General features: G+C 30.3%; 1 protein-coding gene across 1 annotated transcript; it reads left to right on the forward strand.

Annotated features, from left to right (window-relative positions):
• The first annotated feature begins 2,038 nt into the window (after nt 1-2,038).
• On the forward strand, nt 2,039-13,282 carry LOC132741706 (baculoviral IAP repeat-containing protein 3-like). The gene is made up of 10 exons (XM_060729949.1): nt 2,039-2,586; nt 3,738-4,250; nt 5,388-5,539; nt 6,445-6,460; nt 6,979-7,143; nt 8,126-8,307; nt 8,824-8,914; nt 9,800-9,892; nt 10,178-10,285; nt 10,941-13,282. The coding sequence occupies exons 1-10, from the start codon at nt 2,094-2,096 to the stop codon at nt 11,135-11,137; spliced, it is 2,010 nt and encodes a 669-aa protein (XP_060585932.1). The 5' UTR covers nt 2,039-2,093; the 3' UTR covers nt 11,138-13,282.
• Nucleotides 13,283-16,528: the final 3,246 nt, after the last annotated feature.

A 16,528-nucleotide genomic window follows, 5' to 3' on the forward strand; every position in this document is an offset into this window, starting at 1 on the left:
ATCAAATTATTCTTTACATATTCGTCTCTACGTTTTGATTATGTTCTTAACAATCTGATAATTACTCTTTCTTCATCACTAAAATCTACTCTTGACGACATTTTGGCATACATAAGTATTCTAAGAGCAACAATTATATAACTGTGTTAGTGCAATGACATTCATCTACATGAAGGATAAGTAAATGACCCAGCGTTCGTAAGAGAGCCATCGAATCAAAAGGTTCCATATTTACCAAATTTCTAGTAACTTCTTAAATGTTTACACACATGCCTACAATTATTTATTACTTGAACTCCTTTCGAATCAAACACATTTTATTCTTTCCTTGCTTGAAATAAACAACTTTTAAAAATGGCGGATGTGATAGGGGATTATACATTATCTTTCAATTATATTTAATTTAGTGTATATAAAACAGGATTAAGTTAGAAACGTTGTAACTTTTATCTTCTAGAAATGTTTGTTTAATGATTAAAAAAGGGATCATTTTTGTTTAAAATGAAACATAACATCTCTATTTAACATTGATTTCCGAACTTTTTCTTCAGCTCAATAATTCCTGTACACATGAGAAATTGAGGCTATCAGTGGGGAAAACAGATTTTAATATACAAGTTATTATTGAGGAAATTTAATTAAAACTGCATTTTAGAATACACAAAGAAAATGTGTTTGTTTGCTGTGTAAGATGAAATCTATTTTCATCGAATGAGCTTTGAAAACAATATTCTCACGAGTGGCATAGCCTCTATATTTTTATTAATTGTTTCAATAAAACTATTTTAAAATAATTTATACGCAAAAAAGTTTTAATTTTCTTTCTTTTTTTTATAAATATGAATTGAATGATAATTTAATATGATTTTAAAAGTATAGCCTGTCAAACAAATTATATTTTCAAAGCCCTTTTTTAAACGACTTATTATATTAATACAAATATGGCTTATTGTGAAATATTCTTACATGATCTGATGTCTGATGACTTTATTGTATGTTTATATTTGTTGGATATCAACTTTTAATCTAAGCTGATAACTTTATGTGTTATTATCCATTAATTAAAATAACTTCTGATTTTTAGGGCCCTTAAAGATAAAATACAACAGTTTGATTCATACTGACATATGTACAATTTATTATACATGTTATATGTGCGTGTATATATGTAGTGAACACAACAGTATATGTAATAATGTATTTTCTAGGAGAAATACAAACCAAAATTATTCCTTATTATCAAAACAGCATGCATTTTGATTTTACAATTCCTTACGAAAAGTAAAAATAAACACCAAAACACTTTACACTTTAATCAGTATATTTAAATGCTGCATAAACGAAATTATGAAAACATCTTAGTTTACGTGGTAATTGATAAACTAAAGAACAATAGCAAAGAAGATAGAATGAAAGAAAACAACAACAACTAAAACAACAACAGCAGCAGCAACAACAACACAAAAAAGCAACAACAATAACATCAACAACATAAAACACACGCACATGCATGCACACGCACTCGCACGCATACAAACAATTACACAAAAGCGTAATCTTAAACTTGAACATAGACAACACAGATCAAATTTAAAATTTAAATAAACGAGATAGAAAATTAACGTTCAAATCCCTTGAATGAAATTGTTCATGTGTCATATAAAATGTTTACTTTGTCCTGTGATCAGCATATAAAATTTATTGACTGATAAATCAATGATATTTTAACGCTAGAGTTGATATTTTTTATCAATAATTTATTTGTAAAAATAAAATAAATACGTTTAACAGAATTACCATTTGTAATGATATTTTATCTATGGTTTTTACAAACTGTTACACAATATATTTCACCTAAAACTGTAAAAAAAGTATAAAATGCAGTTCTTTTTAGATTTGAGCCACATGGAGATTTAACTCGTTCTTCATCTTGCATAGAAGGTATTTGTATCACCGTATGTGACTATTTATAGCAGAAAAGTACTTCCCCAGCTATATTTATTTACACGCAATGGGATTCCAAAATATCATGTATACTCTAAACCTAAAGTGTAATCTGTTAAAATTGATAAAACAAGTTTACCACGCAAACAATGGATATGTCAGTTAATACCCAAAGGGATTTAAACGAAATAGTTTTTGAAACAAAACTTGAATCGAGATACATTAATTCTGTTTTTCAGTATATACTATTTAAATGTGATACAAGATGGCGTTTATTTTTCTTTATAGAACAAAACAAATTAACTTATGGTACATTGCCGTATCTAACAAACAAAATGGAGCGGCAGATAATCATTACCGAAACTCATATAAAGAAAGAGTCACAAGAACATATTGTGAAATGTTACGCTGAAGAAAGGCAGCTGCTTATTGTTGTTCTTTCAGGAGACGCTATTCTTGTTACAGATAGTGAAATATTTAATATATTGTTAAACAAAATAAAACGAAACATTGCTGAGGGTCAACAACTCATGAGACACATGGATACTGACATTTTTCTAGCAACGTTTCCTTTTCATATAAATCATGATAAAAAATCAAATAAAAACAACACCAAAAGAAATGACAACGTATCAACAGGTGGTAAGGTCTTAAAATCCCATTTTCAGATTTATATTAAACATGCATGGATGGATTGATTTATCAATATTAAATACAACGGACTTATCGTGCTTTCTGTTTCATTTATATATTTCTAGTTATCAACACTATGAAACTTTCCACCAGCTGAATAGATAAAACATTTGCAAAGATAATAAATACTGTTGCAAGAAAACGTTCATTACTTGACTGTCTAGTTATATAAAATAATTATTATGTAAATTTATATAGAAATACAAATAAGAAAATTGACAAAATTGTCCATAATAAGTGTTTCTTCACTGCATAATAATTGTTAAGTATACGTTCAAATCGATATTCTACCTATAATATATTTATGACAATTATAATAATTTTATTTTTAACTTTCAAGCGGTTAATATAATAAAATAGTGTTTACCTCGATGGTTGAAAACGGACTGTCTGATTTCAAAACCAAACATTTTAAAATTTTAACTTTAAATCGACATTTTGACTTCTTTCAACAACCGTTCAACAGGAGAGATAATTTAACAATCGCTCCTTTTAGGGGTTTTTCGTCTTCAGATAAAGACTCCCAATACAAGTGTTTGAATACACAGAACGGATACGATATTTCGGTCTAACCTACATTTATAAATAGCATGCAAAGAAAAGGCATTTTAAATGCTTGAATTTGTCGGCCTGGTTTATTCTATATAGAAAGTCCACCGAAACATAATACATTGAAAGATATAAGAGTACTGTGCATCATTTATACTTATATTTATATTTATGTATGTTTAACATTACGATTGTAGAAACTGAACGTACAAATGTCCTTTGGATGTCAAAAATACATTCGTCAAAAAATACAGCGCCTGTTTATGTTTACACTTAAATTCACGTGGTAGAACTGATGTCGATCCGTGATAACTCCTAAATCATTATCAATTATCATGATATATATGAGGTAGTCCGGGAAAAACAAAATGTATATAAGTACGGTGGTACATTTTCTGTCATATTTAAAAACTTTAAGACTATTTGGTAGCTTGTTATTATAAACGTTCTAATCTTGATTATTCATATTCGACATCTTAACTCTAACTAGTATATTTTGTTCACTGTCGTGTTTGTTTTATTTCATTAATACATTATTTTTTTACATCAAGCGTCTTCAAAACTAAGGCCTCTTACTCCTCGGCGTCCTCACTCAACAACCTTCATTGAACCAGATAAGCGTGACATTTTTGATGAGGATATATCTGTGTCCACGATACCAACTGACAAAAACGTATACAAAAATAAATTACATTCTCCTAACTCAAGACATTTAACTGAGGGAGACAAATTTCCTATTCAAGCAGTGGAGATTGATGCAGGCATGTTATCATTTGAACCATATCCCGGACAAACATCTACAATACTATCGACTACAAGAGAATCTGAACCAAGTCAAAGAGGTTTATCAAACCCAGGGAACAGCAATACTTTGATGAGACAAGCAACGGTGCAAAGAAGTATGGTAACCTCTGGTTCTGGAATTCCATTTCATTTAAAACCATCTAGATATGCAGATTATCAAGATCAGAAGAAGAGATATGACTCATTCCAAACTCCGAAATGGTTGACTGATAGCAAACCTGATATTAATCTCCTAGTAGGATGTGGATTTTTCTTTACAGGTAGATAACATTGGTTGATCTTATTATAGTTGTGAAGAAATACTTTATTTACACATGATCAGTCATGAATAAAAAATGTTTACGTATAACATCAGAACAGTTGCTGGAAATGTGGTCTAATAACTACGAAATACCGCTTGGGACATTTCATGTTTATGAATTCCAGATTTCTCTTTTTGAATGCAAAATTTAACATCGTGAATTCACGTTTTCTACTTAACGAGTTATAATTCATTAACTCATATTTTGATCTCATGAATTTAACAACTTCATGAACTTATGCTTTGAGCTTCACGAACTTGACATTATGAATTCGTACATATCAACTCGAGAATTCAATAAGCTAAAATGTTAACCCCGGCCTTTCACAAATAACGGTTGCAACGACTTCAAATCTTACTTATCAACTCGAGAATTCAATAGGTTGAAATGGTTCCCCCGGTCTTTCGTAAATGACAGTGGCAACGACTTCAAAATATTTTACTCCGTATCTTTTCACGATCTAAACTTAATAGTTATTTGTGCTTATATGTTAAATCAACTTAATCTCATGTTTTAAGTAATATGTTTAATGTGGTAGCTAAGAAACAAAAGGAAAATCATGTAAATCAAGAATATCCTTTCCGTTTTATTTCAAACTTCTGTTCTGTTATTTCTTTATTTGCCGGATATGATATTGAAATATGGTTTATGGAGGTACAAATTTATTTTGAAATCGTTCTTTAATGGGAGTTTTTATAATATGCTCAGAAGATACGATTTAAATTGTTATCATCAAATAGAGAAAAACAGAATCCCCAACGAAGGTCCAACACAGCAAATTAAAAATGTTGCATACCCGGTTTGATTGAGCCTATTCATGGACGGTATATATTTAGAGCCATTTCAGTAACATAATAATAGACATAAAATGCTTTGTTCTACCTCCGCATGTGTGATCATTTGAAATGGAAGGCTATCGATTTTCTCTTGGAACTATATCCTTCAACAGAGAATTCAATGCTAAATGTCTGCAGCAAACTATGTTATCGACATTCATATATATTATAGATTATCTTGACTGCAACCAGAAGTTAACATAGATGCTTGATATATCTGACATATTGAACTAGTTATATTTCTATGTATCACTTTAAGGAAATAATGACCTTGTAAGATGCTATCATTGTGGTATTGGATTAAAAGACTGGATTAAAGATGACGATCCCCTTGCTGAGCACGTAAAATATTCATCAACGTGTGATTTCCTCATTTGGAGATATGGAAAACCCAAAGTAGAAAGAATGAAGGTATGTGTATAACGAAAATGAAACAAACCTTAGTGTTCCTTGAACAAAAATTGGTAGTAGTTTTAACGTTGAATAAAATGTTCGTCCTTTAAATTGTTCGTACCTATCGCCGAATGAAAGTGCATCATTTGCACTGATGTTAAGTGATTTAGTTCTACCATCTTCTTGGATAAAACATAGTTAATGTTGATGTTATGACACTTCTAACTCTGTATATATCGACATCTGAAAATTAATTGTATAAATGAAACATTATTAATCAATGTTGTATTTTTATAATTAAAATAAATACACGAACCTTTTTACGGGTCGATATTAATGTTGATATTAATGTTTCAACAAATAATCATTGTCATATTTAAAGCCTTACCTTATGAAACTCCCTTTATTGTCCGTACATATGGCATGAAGTCAATGGATCATTGAGAAGGTAATGGGTAATGAGATACTAATATGCACACTTTTATGCGATAGAACATTATATTCATTAATTCATTATGAAATGATGCTTTTGAATCCATATATGTCGAAATATAAAAATACATTGGATAAACAACATATTAATTAATGTGATCATTGTAATCAATATTTCCGGTTTATTGACTATGTATGTACAAAATCATCATTTTAAATTTATATTTAATTCAAGACAATTCCAAATAAAGGAAACGAGCCCTCGCCTGATACCATGAGAGTATCACCATTTCAACAAACCTTCCAAAACAATTTATACTACAATAGAATATAACTCGTTATAAAACATTGTGGTATATGTGGTATATATATTACAATAATCAATAAACAAATCAAAACCTTTTCAAAACCTAATCAAAACCTGATTTATGAGCATGCATTTGGAAATTTTCCATATTGATATATATTCATACAATTAATTCTATTTATAGGCGGCACTGACAACTGGTAAGAGTTTCAAATAATTTACCTCTGAAATCGATATTTTGCTTGTCAATAAAATACACAGTACAATTCATGTTTACAACGATTAACAAATGTGTATGTCATTAGATATATGGTGCTTTGAGAGTTAAGAAGTCATGCTGATATAAAAATTGATCATTAAATAGCCTTTATTTAGTCTGTATATAACTTTTTATAAACATTATAATTTCTAAAACGATCCAAGAAGAATTATATTTTTAAATGTATGATATGATGTTTACATATTAGATGATAAAGAATGAAACGAAATATTTTACTATATCCGAAGCAAATTACTTTAAATAAAGCTTTACGCAACACTGTTTACAACACAATCTTGTCTTGTATCTCGCATATTGAAGGAGAAGAAAGGAGAATAAAGATTGAAGATATTGAAAACACTTAATTTTAAATTGTAAAAAAAACAACAAATTTTATTCTTACAAATATACAAATGCAGTGAACGTCTCCGTAACAACTTTTATTTTTTGTCAATACAGAAAGTAGCAATGAAGGAGAATCCAGACCACCAGCACCACCAAGCTACCCAATCAGATCACCACGTTATCAGACAATGGAAGCAAGACTTGCATCATTTGAAAACTTTCCTAGCGCCAACAACATACCTCATCAACAACTTGCTGTTGCGGGTTTATTCTTCACTGGTAAATTTGATATTTTATTATTGCCAGGTTGATGTCAGCTGTTCTACAAGTAACATGAAACTGACAATGAGTAAGCTTTTGACATGCATCGTCCAATTTACATTTTATTCTCTTTTAAAGCTGAAGCGAAATTTCTTAATAAAACTTAATTTGTAATTGTGTATAGTACTATTGTTATTGCGTCTTTACATAAGTTGTGTGTTAAATGAATACGTCTTCCTGTATTATTGTCATCCTGTATAAACTGACAATGCCTGTGAATATAATAGAATACTTTTAGTTATTCTTTTCCATGTTGACTTAACTCAGTGCAAAATATCGTCAGAGATATTCTAAGCTCCCCATTATCGTTCATAAACACACTTGATATTTTTCAAACATTTACTTGCATTTCTTCGCCTCCAAGAGATCTCCTCAGTTCTTAAATTTTACATCATCGTTTTATGTACATATTGAATATCATAAATTCGAATTACTTCAGATTTAAAGGGAATCCAAATATTTTATAATTGACAGAAACTGCGCTGAGTACAGCTAGAACCAAGAAAAACCCGTATTTCACTATTTTATTTAAGCTTTCATAGAACTAGTTAGACATGTGTTTCAAAATTTTTATAAGACTATTTGTCATTGTGTTATATTGTATTAAAATGTATTTGGACTAGTAACTCGCTTTATAGATTATGATTAACAGTGTGCAATGTTTTGTACATAGTGTGATATATAAAACAAGTTATTCTCTATAAATCAACACATCTAACTAACTTCAATTAGCATGTTTATTTTGCAAATGTCAACAATGTTCTTGAAAGATGCCATACCTTTGCCGTAAAAAGGACCAATTAATTAGATGGTCATCTTGTACAAAATTAAAGAAGTATTTGGATGTCAGTAACTTGTGTAAATCTTATGTAAATATAGACCTGTGAATTGCAACATTTGAATTTCCAGTATATATAATATACATTTGTTATGTTTCGAGGACAAGGTGATCTGTGCCGCTGCTTTACATGTGATGGTGGTTTAAAGGACTGGAGCCCTGGAGATGACCCTATCAAAGAGCATGCTACGTACTTTTCAAACTGTCATTATATAAACAAATTGAAAGGACATGAGTATGTTCAATTGCAGCAACAAAGTCGATCAAGCAACGAAGCAGCAATGGTTTGAATTAGTAGTACCATAATATTTAATTTACATATAATTATTTGTTTGCTCAAAAATCTCTTGTCATTACATTTTTCATTATGTTATACTAAGGCATATTATGTTTTAGGAGCAAAGCTTATTTTTTAATACTTCAATAAAATATGACAGTTGACCTTCACGGTCCTTCTTGTATCTATAATAAATATGTATAATGATTTCTGTAGCAAAATGACGTTTTGCAATATTCAGTTTGACCTTCACGTCTTCTTGTAACACTTAATACAATTGTCAATATTTTTTACAAAATGAAATTTTTAAAATATCAGATTAACAAAATTATTCAATAAGTAGACAGCTTGTATTGTTAATTTTATTATTATTATTGTCTATTATTATTATTTTTATTATTATTATTATTATTATTATTATTATTAAGTCTGTTTATTAATAAGCTTATTGTCACTGGTGTTGTATCAATGATTTGTATGGCAAATAATAAATGTAAATAGAAAATCGCATGATTGTTTAAAGGGTGCTGAAGGAGGCAACAATACACACAATACACCACATCAGGCCACCGAAACGTCACCAAACCTTCCAATAGAGAGAATGTCTCTTCAAGGTACTATTCTGATATGACCTTTAATTGACTTTAACAGTCAGGGTCAAATTTTTGAAATTTGTTTAAATTGTCATAACATGATTACTTTCTTACATATTTGATTCATACTTGTGCAAAAGAACACATCTGACAATACCGACATGGTGTATTTTTCTGATTTGCCCTTAAATTGACAACCATGGTCAAATCGTTTAAAGATTTATAACTTCTATTCTTGGCATAGAGAAAATGAACGCTAGGAATTCGAATATTTTAAAGTTTTAAAACATATATGCAGATCTTTTGTCTTACCTTTTACATAAATATTCGTTAATTATGATTATAGAAAACAAAAATAGACCGGTTTACACAGGGGTAAACCCGAGTGATAGTTTGGTAAATGCAGGTGGCGAACGGACGGGAAAAAATTTCTTAACAGTTTTCTCAGCAACTATTTATGAAAGCTCCTTGATATACCCTGGGATTCGATTTCAAGTCTGTCAGTCATCAACTTCCTGTTTTCCGACTTAGTTAAGGTTTCGACATCAATGGTCAATGGTAGGACAGTTTCGAAACATTTTTCTCAGCAACTACTTATCATAGCCTCTTCATATGTGGTATACAGCGAGAGCATTTGGCCCTATACCGTGGGATTCGATTTAAGGTCTGTCACTCATCCACTTCATGTTTACCGACTTGGTTAAATTTTCGACGTCAATGGTAGAAAATGTTTGTAACATCACATCCTTGTGAATTTTGGTATACAGATGCAACCCGGCCATTTCTGCCTTTGACCCCTTTTTTATTCATTAACAAGTGTATCAAGTGAACGATAAAATTAAATTTGGAAGAAACTTTATATGTTTGATGTACCAACGTATATAATTAAGGTCTTTTTATTTACAGATTCGAATTTAGATATGAGTCAAGTTGTTCAAAATCTCGGATATTCAGAAATGGAATTCATTTTAGCAAAATCAGAAATAGAAAAGAAGAAAGGTAAATTTTGAGCATTTAATATGTATGAATACTGGATGTTATATACAACTGGAGTAGTATTCTAAAGATTTTATATATTCTTAGATAATTTAAACATAAAATGAAAAGAAATGATGTTATTGGCTACATTTGATCTGATCCATAGTTTAACATTTACATGATCACAATATATATTTATATGAACGCATCACAGAATCGTTCATATAAATAACTTTATAATTTACTATCTATTCAATTCTTTTTTATCTATTGTTAGATGATAAATGTTTGCTTTGCGTATTGAAGGTAGGGTTGTTATCACTGTTGAAGAAATAATAAACACATTACTTGATATGAAGGATAGGGCAAAACAGTTGAAAGCTGGTGCCACTAGCACCCAGGAAAATAAAACTGGTTAGTGTTTCTTTTTAATTTTACAAATTATATCATTTCCTTTTAAATTAAGCAAGAAATTCTTAAACATATCTGCCTCTGCCAGAATAAGTAATTGAAAATTCTATCATAATCAGTTTAGGAATCAATTGAATTTTGTCACTCGTATTTGCTTAAAAGAGGACGTTTAAAATTTTACGCAGTTTTATAATATTTCCATAGACATTAAAATGTTGTTTTTAATATGCCGAATATATGCTGTTGGGTTTCCCAAAAACACTGGGTCATATGCGTATATAGGACAATTTTCGAACATTTCATAACAAGGCTTTATTGATTTGAATATATATATCTTACAATGGTTCATCTGGTAACCCGGGAATAACAGAATTTCGGACCGACTCTCTTTGAAATTAAAGTTAAATTGCATTTTTTTACGTATTTCATATGTATCGTTGTAACACATATAAACGAATAACGAACTTTTCTACTTTATGATTTCCATTAACTTACAGCTATATTTATCAAGTAGTCCCAAAAGAAGTCTAAACAAACGCGTTGCCTGTTCAAATACAGAGTGATTTTACATGATACTATTATAAACGACTCTATTTCACTTTGACTATCTTCGTTTGTAATGATACTTGTTGTAAATGTATTTATTTGTATGTTGAAGATTTGAAATCAATGGTGGAGGAAAACAAGAAATTGACCCGGCTGATGTACTGCATGTTGTGTGTTACTGGAGAGGCGGATATTTTGTTTATGCCGTGTACACATCATCGGACTTGTCATGAATGCGCAGCAGATCTTACTATCTGTCCTGTCTGTAACTGTTTTATAGAGGAAAAGATTAAAACCTTCAGGGCTTAATGAATTTAAACATAAAAAGTTAAAAGACACGATATGTGTTTTTTTTTTCGATAGTCATGATTTAGTTATCAGTAGATGCAAGATGTCAATAAACATGAAGATTTAAGCTTTATACACGACATTCTAAATATTATCCTTTACACTGTTTCTTTGTCAAAATAGACACATTTGAAAACATTCAGTGAAAAAGTAAGATTTTGATTTACAAAGAAGAAAGATTAGATGATACGTGTGCAATAAGAGGGTTTGATAAAAATGAATGTTTGGCGAGTTAAAGAGCTTTTAAACGTATGAATATATAAACAGTGATCGGAAATAAAGCTTAAGAGATAATTATGAAAAAAGGGGAAAGAGAAAATTACTCACATAAGTCACCAAGATTAATAACATAGCAGGAAACACAGGAAAATACCAACAGAAACTTAGTTTTTCAAAGTGACATATTGTTATACTTGCAAACATCTCCCGTTGCTTATATCGAATAAAGTACTATAGTAAACAAAAACAATGCATGTAAATGTAACATAAGTTTAGTGTCTTTGGACTGTCAAGTGGAGTTTCTGGCTTCAATCGTATAAATATGTCACGAGTTAATACACCAGCAAGGCCATATTCAGAAACGGGGTAACATTAACGGGAAGTGGAAACAGTTAAGATGTTTTTAAAACAAAGGTATTAGAACTTTGGATAATGGAGAATCTGAAGAAAGGTATTTGATGATAAGCTTAACAACTAGAGTAGAAAAGGACGACAAACCCTCATAAAAACAGTCTGTGAGATAATTTTAACTTCCACTCTTTGGATGAAGACAGTGTACTTAATAAAGTATCGAGTTCGAAGGAAGAAACTGAAATGCTCACAATATGTATACGTGAATGCAAACTAAATCAGTAATTGAAATATTGTAATTAGTGAAAATACTGATACAGATATATAAACAACTGATAATCAAAACCCGGGCAACGTTTGAATACATATACGAATGTGTATAACAAATATCATACACGTGACAATCATAGAAACTTATTAAAGTAACTGACGCAAATGATGAATTCTTAACAATAAGAGAAGCGGGTAGAAAAAGTGGTGCGTGCAACAAACTTATTGCTGATTATCTTCCGAATACACTGTTGTAAATAAGCTGTTTTAATCATTGTAAACGTAAGATAAACTGTGATCATTATGCTTTTAGAGCAAAGTATCTCAATGTTACATTCCATTAGGTCATTGTCTGATAAAATGAGTTATCATTGTCTAACAAAAAGAGTTATTTCGATGTTCGAGATTATACAGATCGTAGCTCTTTTTCGCGACTTTCATCAAAGCAACACCAAGAGATGTAGCAGAAAAACCACACTATACTTAATAGAGAGTACTGAAAAGATGTAAAAGTTGTCCAGAACAGTTTTGGCAATATTACAAGGATACACGTCGATCAATTTTATTGATATATGTTTGTTCAAAATATTTGTATATGTGCAACATCCAATATAAAGGGTAAGGAAACGCTAGCCTATTGTTGCATGCCTCCCGAGACACTTTTAAGTAATTCATTTCCGGAGGTTAGGTAAAATTCGATGAGAAGTCTTTATAGACAAATGTCATTACATTTTATGCGTGAAGAATATAATGTTTATAGACAGTTGTTTTATGAATGGCGTAAACACATTAACTATTAAAGCTACTGTAAATAATGCACATATATAGACAAAAGAGTAATGTATAACCGTGCTTCATCAGATTTCCAGATATTTCATTTCTTCATTTTTATGTCTATTTCAGTTTGTCTAAAATGCGCATGCATTATACACACACCAAGGCAATTTAAAGATCAATAAATCGAGAACGTTTGCATATATAAATGGATTTTTTTAAAAAAAGTAAAATGCATTTAAATCATTCAAATTGTTTTCATTTATAAATGTTTATTCAGATATCACATTTTAAGCTATATACTAGAAATACATATTGCATCAATTTATTAAGCGTTCAATAATGTTTCATGGTATCAATTTAAATACCATATCGAAATTCCACTTCTTATGTACACCAAAACTTCGTGGACTTTGTTGTGTAAAATATATTTGAGAAATTGATTTGAAATTTTTACACTGTATGAATTACAAATAAACACATAAAAAATCATGTTAGTAGCTTATTTTATTACAATAATATTTAATTTCATATACACACATGTTGGCGACAGTGGCGCTCTCCAAAAAGTTATTGACGTCAACTTCATAATACAGTAATAAACAACTTGTGCTTCAACGTTACGCAGTCAATCACAGTAATGCCCTTGGCTTGCACACATGGTTCATGATGATGAATACAATGCAAGATTTAATTTTCTCTGTTCGCCGGCTGGTTTTTTTTTATATCTTTTTAAAGGTGTCATTAAACTATATGATCGCATGATTTTCTTATTTCTGCGTTTCCGTAATTTTCCCGTTGTATTCAATATCGGCGACTGGCATTTCTAGCGATATCAACAAAAATAGCGGAAATAACGTCAACAATTAAAAAAAAATACTAAAATGACGTCATTGAAGAAACATGCGAAGTTTAACGGTTTTCTTAGTAAAATATTAATTTGTAGCAAAAAAGAATTACCGTGACACATTTTCGTCTGTGTGCCGGGTGCTGTATATGTGCTTATTTAAAAGCAATATAAAATCATTGAAATTTTAAATATGTATATAATTATGATTAAAAAACAATTTTCTAATATTGACGAATATGTAAAATTGTACTGCAAATATTTGTTCACATTAAATGTAATCATTAAAATATATGCATTCATATTTTATTAAAAAAATTGACTTAGACTTTATGAAAATGAATTTCTAATTACCTCCCTTTATCAACATGAAATGTAAATTCGGTAATATCTTTACAAATAATGCTTTTTAGAACTTAAAATATTGATAGCACTATATTTATGATGTTAAAGCATATTAAATGAATGTAAGTTACATTATCTTTAAGTTAGTAAAATAGGTTTTATGTTCTATCTTATTAATAAATATATGCCTTACACTGACTTGAGCGGTACTCAGTTACTTAAGAGTGTTGAGGGCAACGGTCCCAAATGACCAGAAAAGAAATAACAACACTGAAGTGAAGAACGCGGGGGGGGCAACTTTTTAAAAATGGAACAAGTCATTTGACACTAGCTGTTTTGAGACATGTTAAAATATAAAACAATGAAGAAGGGTTATATAGGAAAGAACATTCAAGGTTTCTTCCTAGAAACTACAGAGCTTTGATTATATGCATTTGTTATTGGTGGACCCCTACAACATTTTTATATGTCATGACACTGGAGTAAAAATGGCAAAGCATGGGGCTCATTAACCATAATAAGATTTGTATAGTAATATGTCTTATAAATCCTCTTCGCTTAAGTTGCTATGTCCAGTTCCTATTTTACATGTGGCATCACCTTATAGTCATTTACCATTAATCATCTCTGGGATCGCAATTGTCATATTTGGCATATAGCATTTTGTAACTGACACCTAAACTTATGCAGCGATTGTGTGCCATCAAGGGTCAACATTGTCCTCTTGCCTAAAATAATGAATTCTAAAAATCCTACATGAATATTGGGCGGTCATTTGTCCTTAATTCGTATTTCATTTGTTTTAAGTTTGATTTTTCGGATATGATTGGTATTTGGATAAACGCACATTTATGATTAAACTGACATGTTGCATCGTTTTGGTCTAATTATCAAAGTTTGCTCAATTGTCATATCTGACCTGCATAAGTTTAATTATTCTGATATGACATTGATCTTCAATTGGCCTTGACCCCACTAGCCTGTGGCTCTTGTTTACATTATATTTTTGAATATAAATGTTCCAGTTTACACTTTACACAAGGCGAGATTAAAACAAGACACATTTTGTCTGTACAAAAAAAGAAGCTGTGATATTGAAGACAACAGAAAAAGCATATTTTGACAGTAGTTAAAACATAAAAGCAAACACAATAAGTAATAAGTAAAAAGTAAACTCCGTATCCTTTAACAATATTCAATGAAATAATTTGATGAAAGATTTAAAGGATGGCAAGTTAACATAGACACGAATGCAACTTACTTTGTATCAAAAACCTTAACTGGTGTAATGGGTGACAACTTTTTGCGATCGCCACACATCGACAGAGGTAATCAATATAAATTGCCGGTGTCGCGTAATAATCACACGGGCGTAATTTTACCACGGTTTACTCATGTTTTTTAAAACTTGCCTGTAACTTTATTTACAAACAAAGCGCTGTGAAAATTGGTATAAATCTTCAGCATAGAACAATTATTTCGGTACATGTATTTGAATATTCTGACAGTTTTTATGTTCTCCAGAATATATGCGTGAAATTGAGCTTAATCGCCAAATTTTGCATCTTTCGTAGGGCATTTTTAAAAAACCTGCAAGGTTCTAAAAGTATTACATTCATGAAAATAAATGCTTTTAAAACTTGTCAGGGGTGTTAAACTTTGTTTCTTGTCCATTGTTTTATTTCTAAATTGGCTAGAACTAATCTTAAGCTGTAGTTGAAAATGGCCAATTTCTCCGAAAACTAGGTCAAATTACCCGAAAATTTTGCCCGAAAGGGTACCTTAAATTTAAAACTTGTCATTCATTACCATACACATTTATTCTTAAGAATAAAGGTCTAATAACTTGCCAGATATTTTAATATTCACAATTCAATGATTTTTTTTAATCAACAAAGGCCATAAATATAAATAACACGATTTAAAGCGGCTTGTATCCTTCGGCCGTTTTTCAAAATGGCGGACAAATTCTGTTAAAATGTGATCTAAATACTTTCTATTAACTGAGTACGTATGCGTCATTATATTGCATCAACTTTGATATCAAAATGTTAAAAAACGTTTTCCCAACTCAACAAATCATTAAGACAAAAATGACAATTCAAATTAACAATGGAACTCCACAGCTTTCTGCATTTAAGTCAGCTGCCATTTTTGCCAATTGAGGATCACTTAACTATGGTGTCTGATTTGTGCTTATAATTTCGTTATTTTGTTTGGTTGTAATTGTTACAAGTAGCAAAACCTTGAAGAGAGACAGAATGAGAAACATTATAAAAAAATTATTTTGTCACACACCTTTTTACCCTTTTTAAGTATTTTGTAAATATAGGCCCTTCAACCGCAACAACACAAAAAAGATAAAATGATGAGAGGGGACACATTTTTTCCATGTGTCATAGGGTGAAAGAAATGTGCAGACTGACTGGAACTGGAACCCGGGACCCTAAATAGTGAACACTTCTGAACTGTGACATACTCCCCTGCTATATTGAAATTCTTCCTCGAGTTTCACAGAGTTACAGAGAAATGTAAATTAAATTCTG

The sequence above is a fragment of the Ruditapes philippinarum genome, unplaced genomic scaffold (assembly GCF_026571515.1).
Source record: "Ruditapes philippinarum isolate M1 unplaced genomic scaffold, ASM2657151v2 ctg737_1_1_1_1, whole genome shotgun sequence".
NCBI classification, from domain to species: Eukaryota; Metazoa; Mollusca; class Bivalvia; order Venerida; family Veneridae; genus Ruditapes; species Ruditapes philippinarum.

Bases quoted from the DNA above. Each gene is read 5' to 3' on its own strand.
- LOC132741706 (XM_060729949.1), top strand. From the start codon at position 2,094: ATGGATATGTCAGTTAATACCCAAAGGGATTTAAACGAAATAGTTTTT. The intron at 7,144-8,125 runs GTAAATTTGATA...TTATGTTTCGAG, and splicing joins TGCGGGTTTATTCTTCACTG to GACAAGGTGATCTGTGCCGC. The intron at 8,915-9,799 runs GTACTATTCTGA...TTTTATTTACAG, and splicing joins AGAGAGAATGTCTCTTCAAG to ATTCGAATTTAGATATGAGT.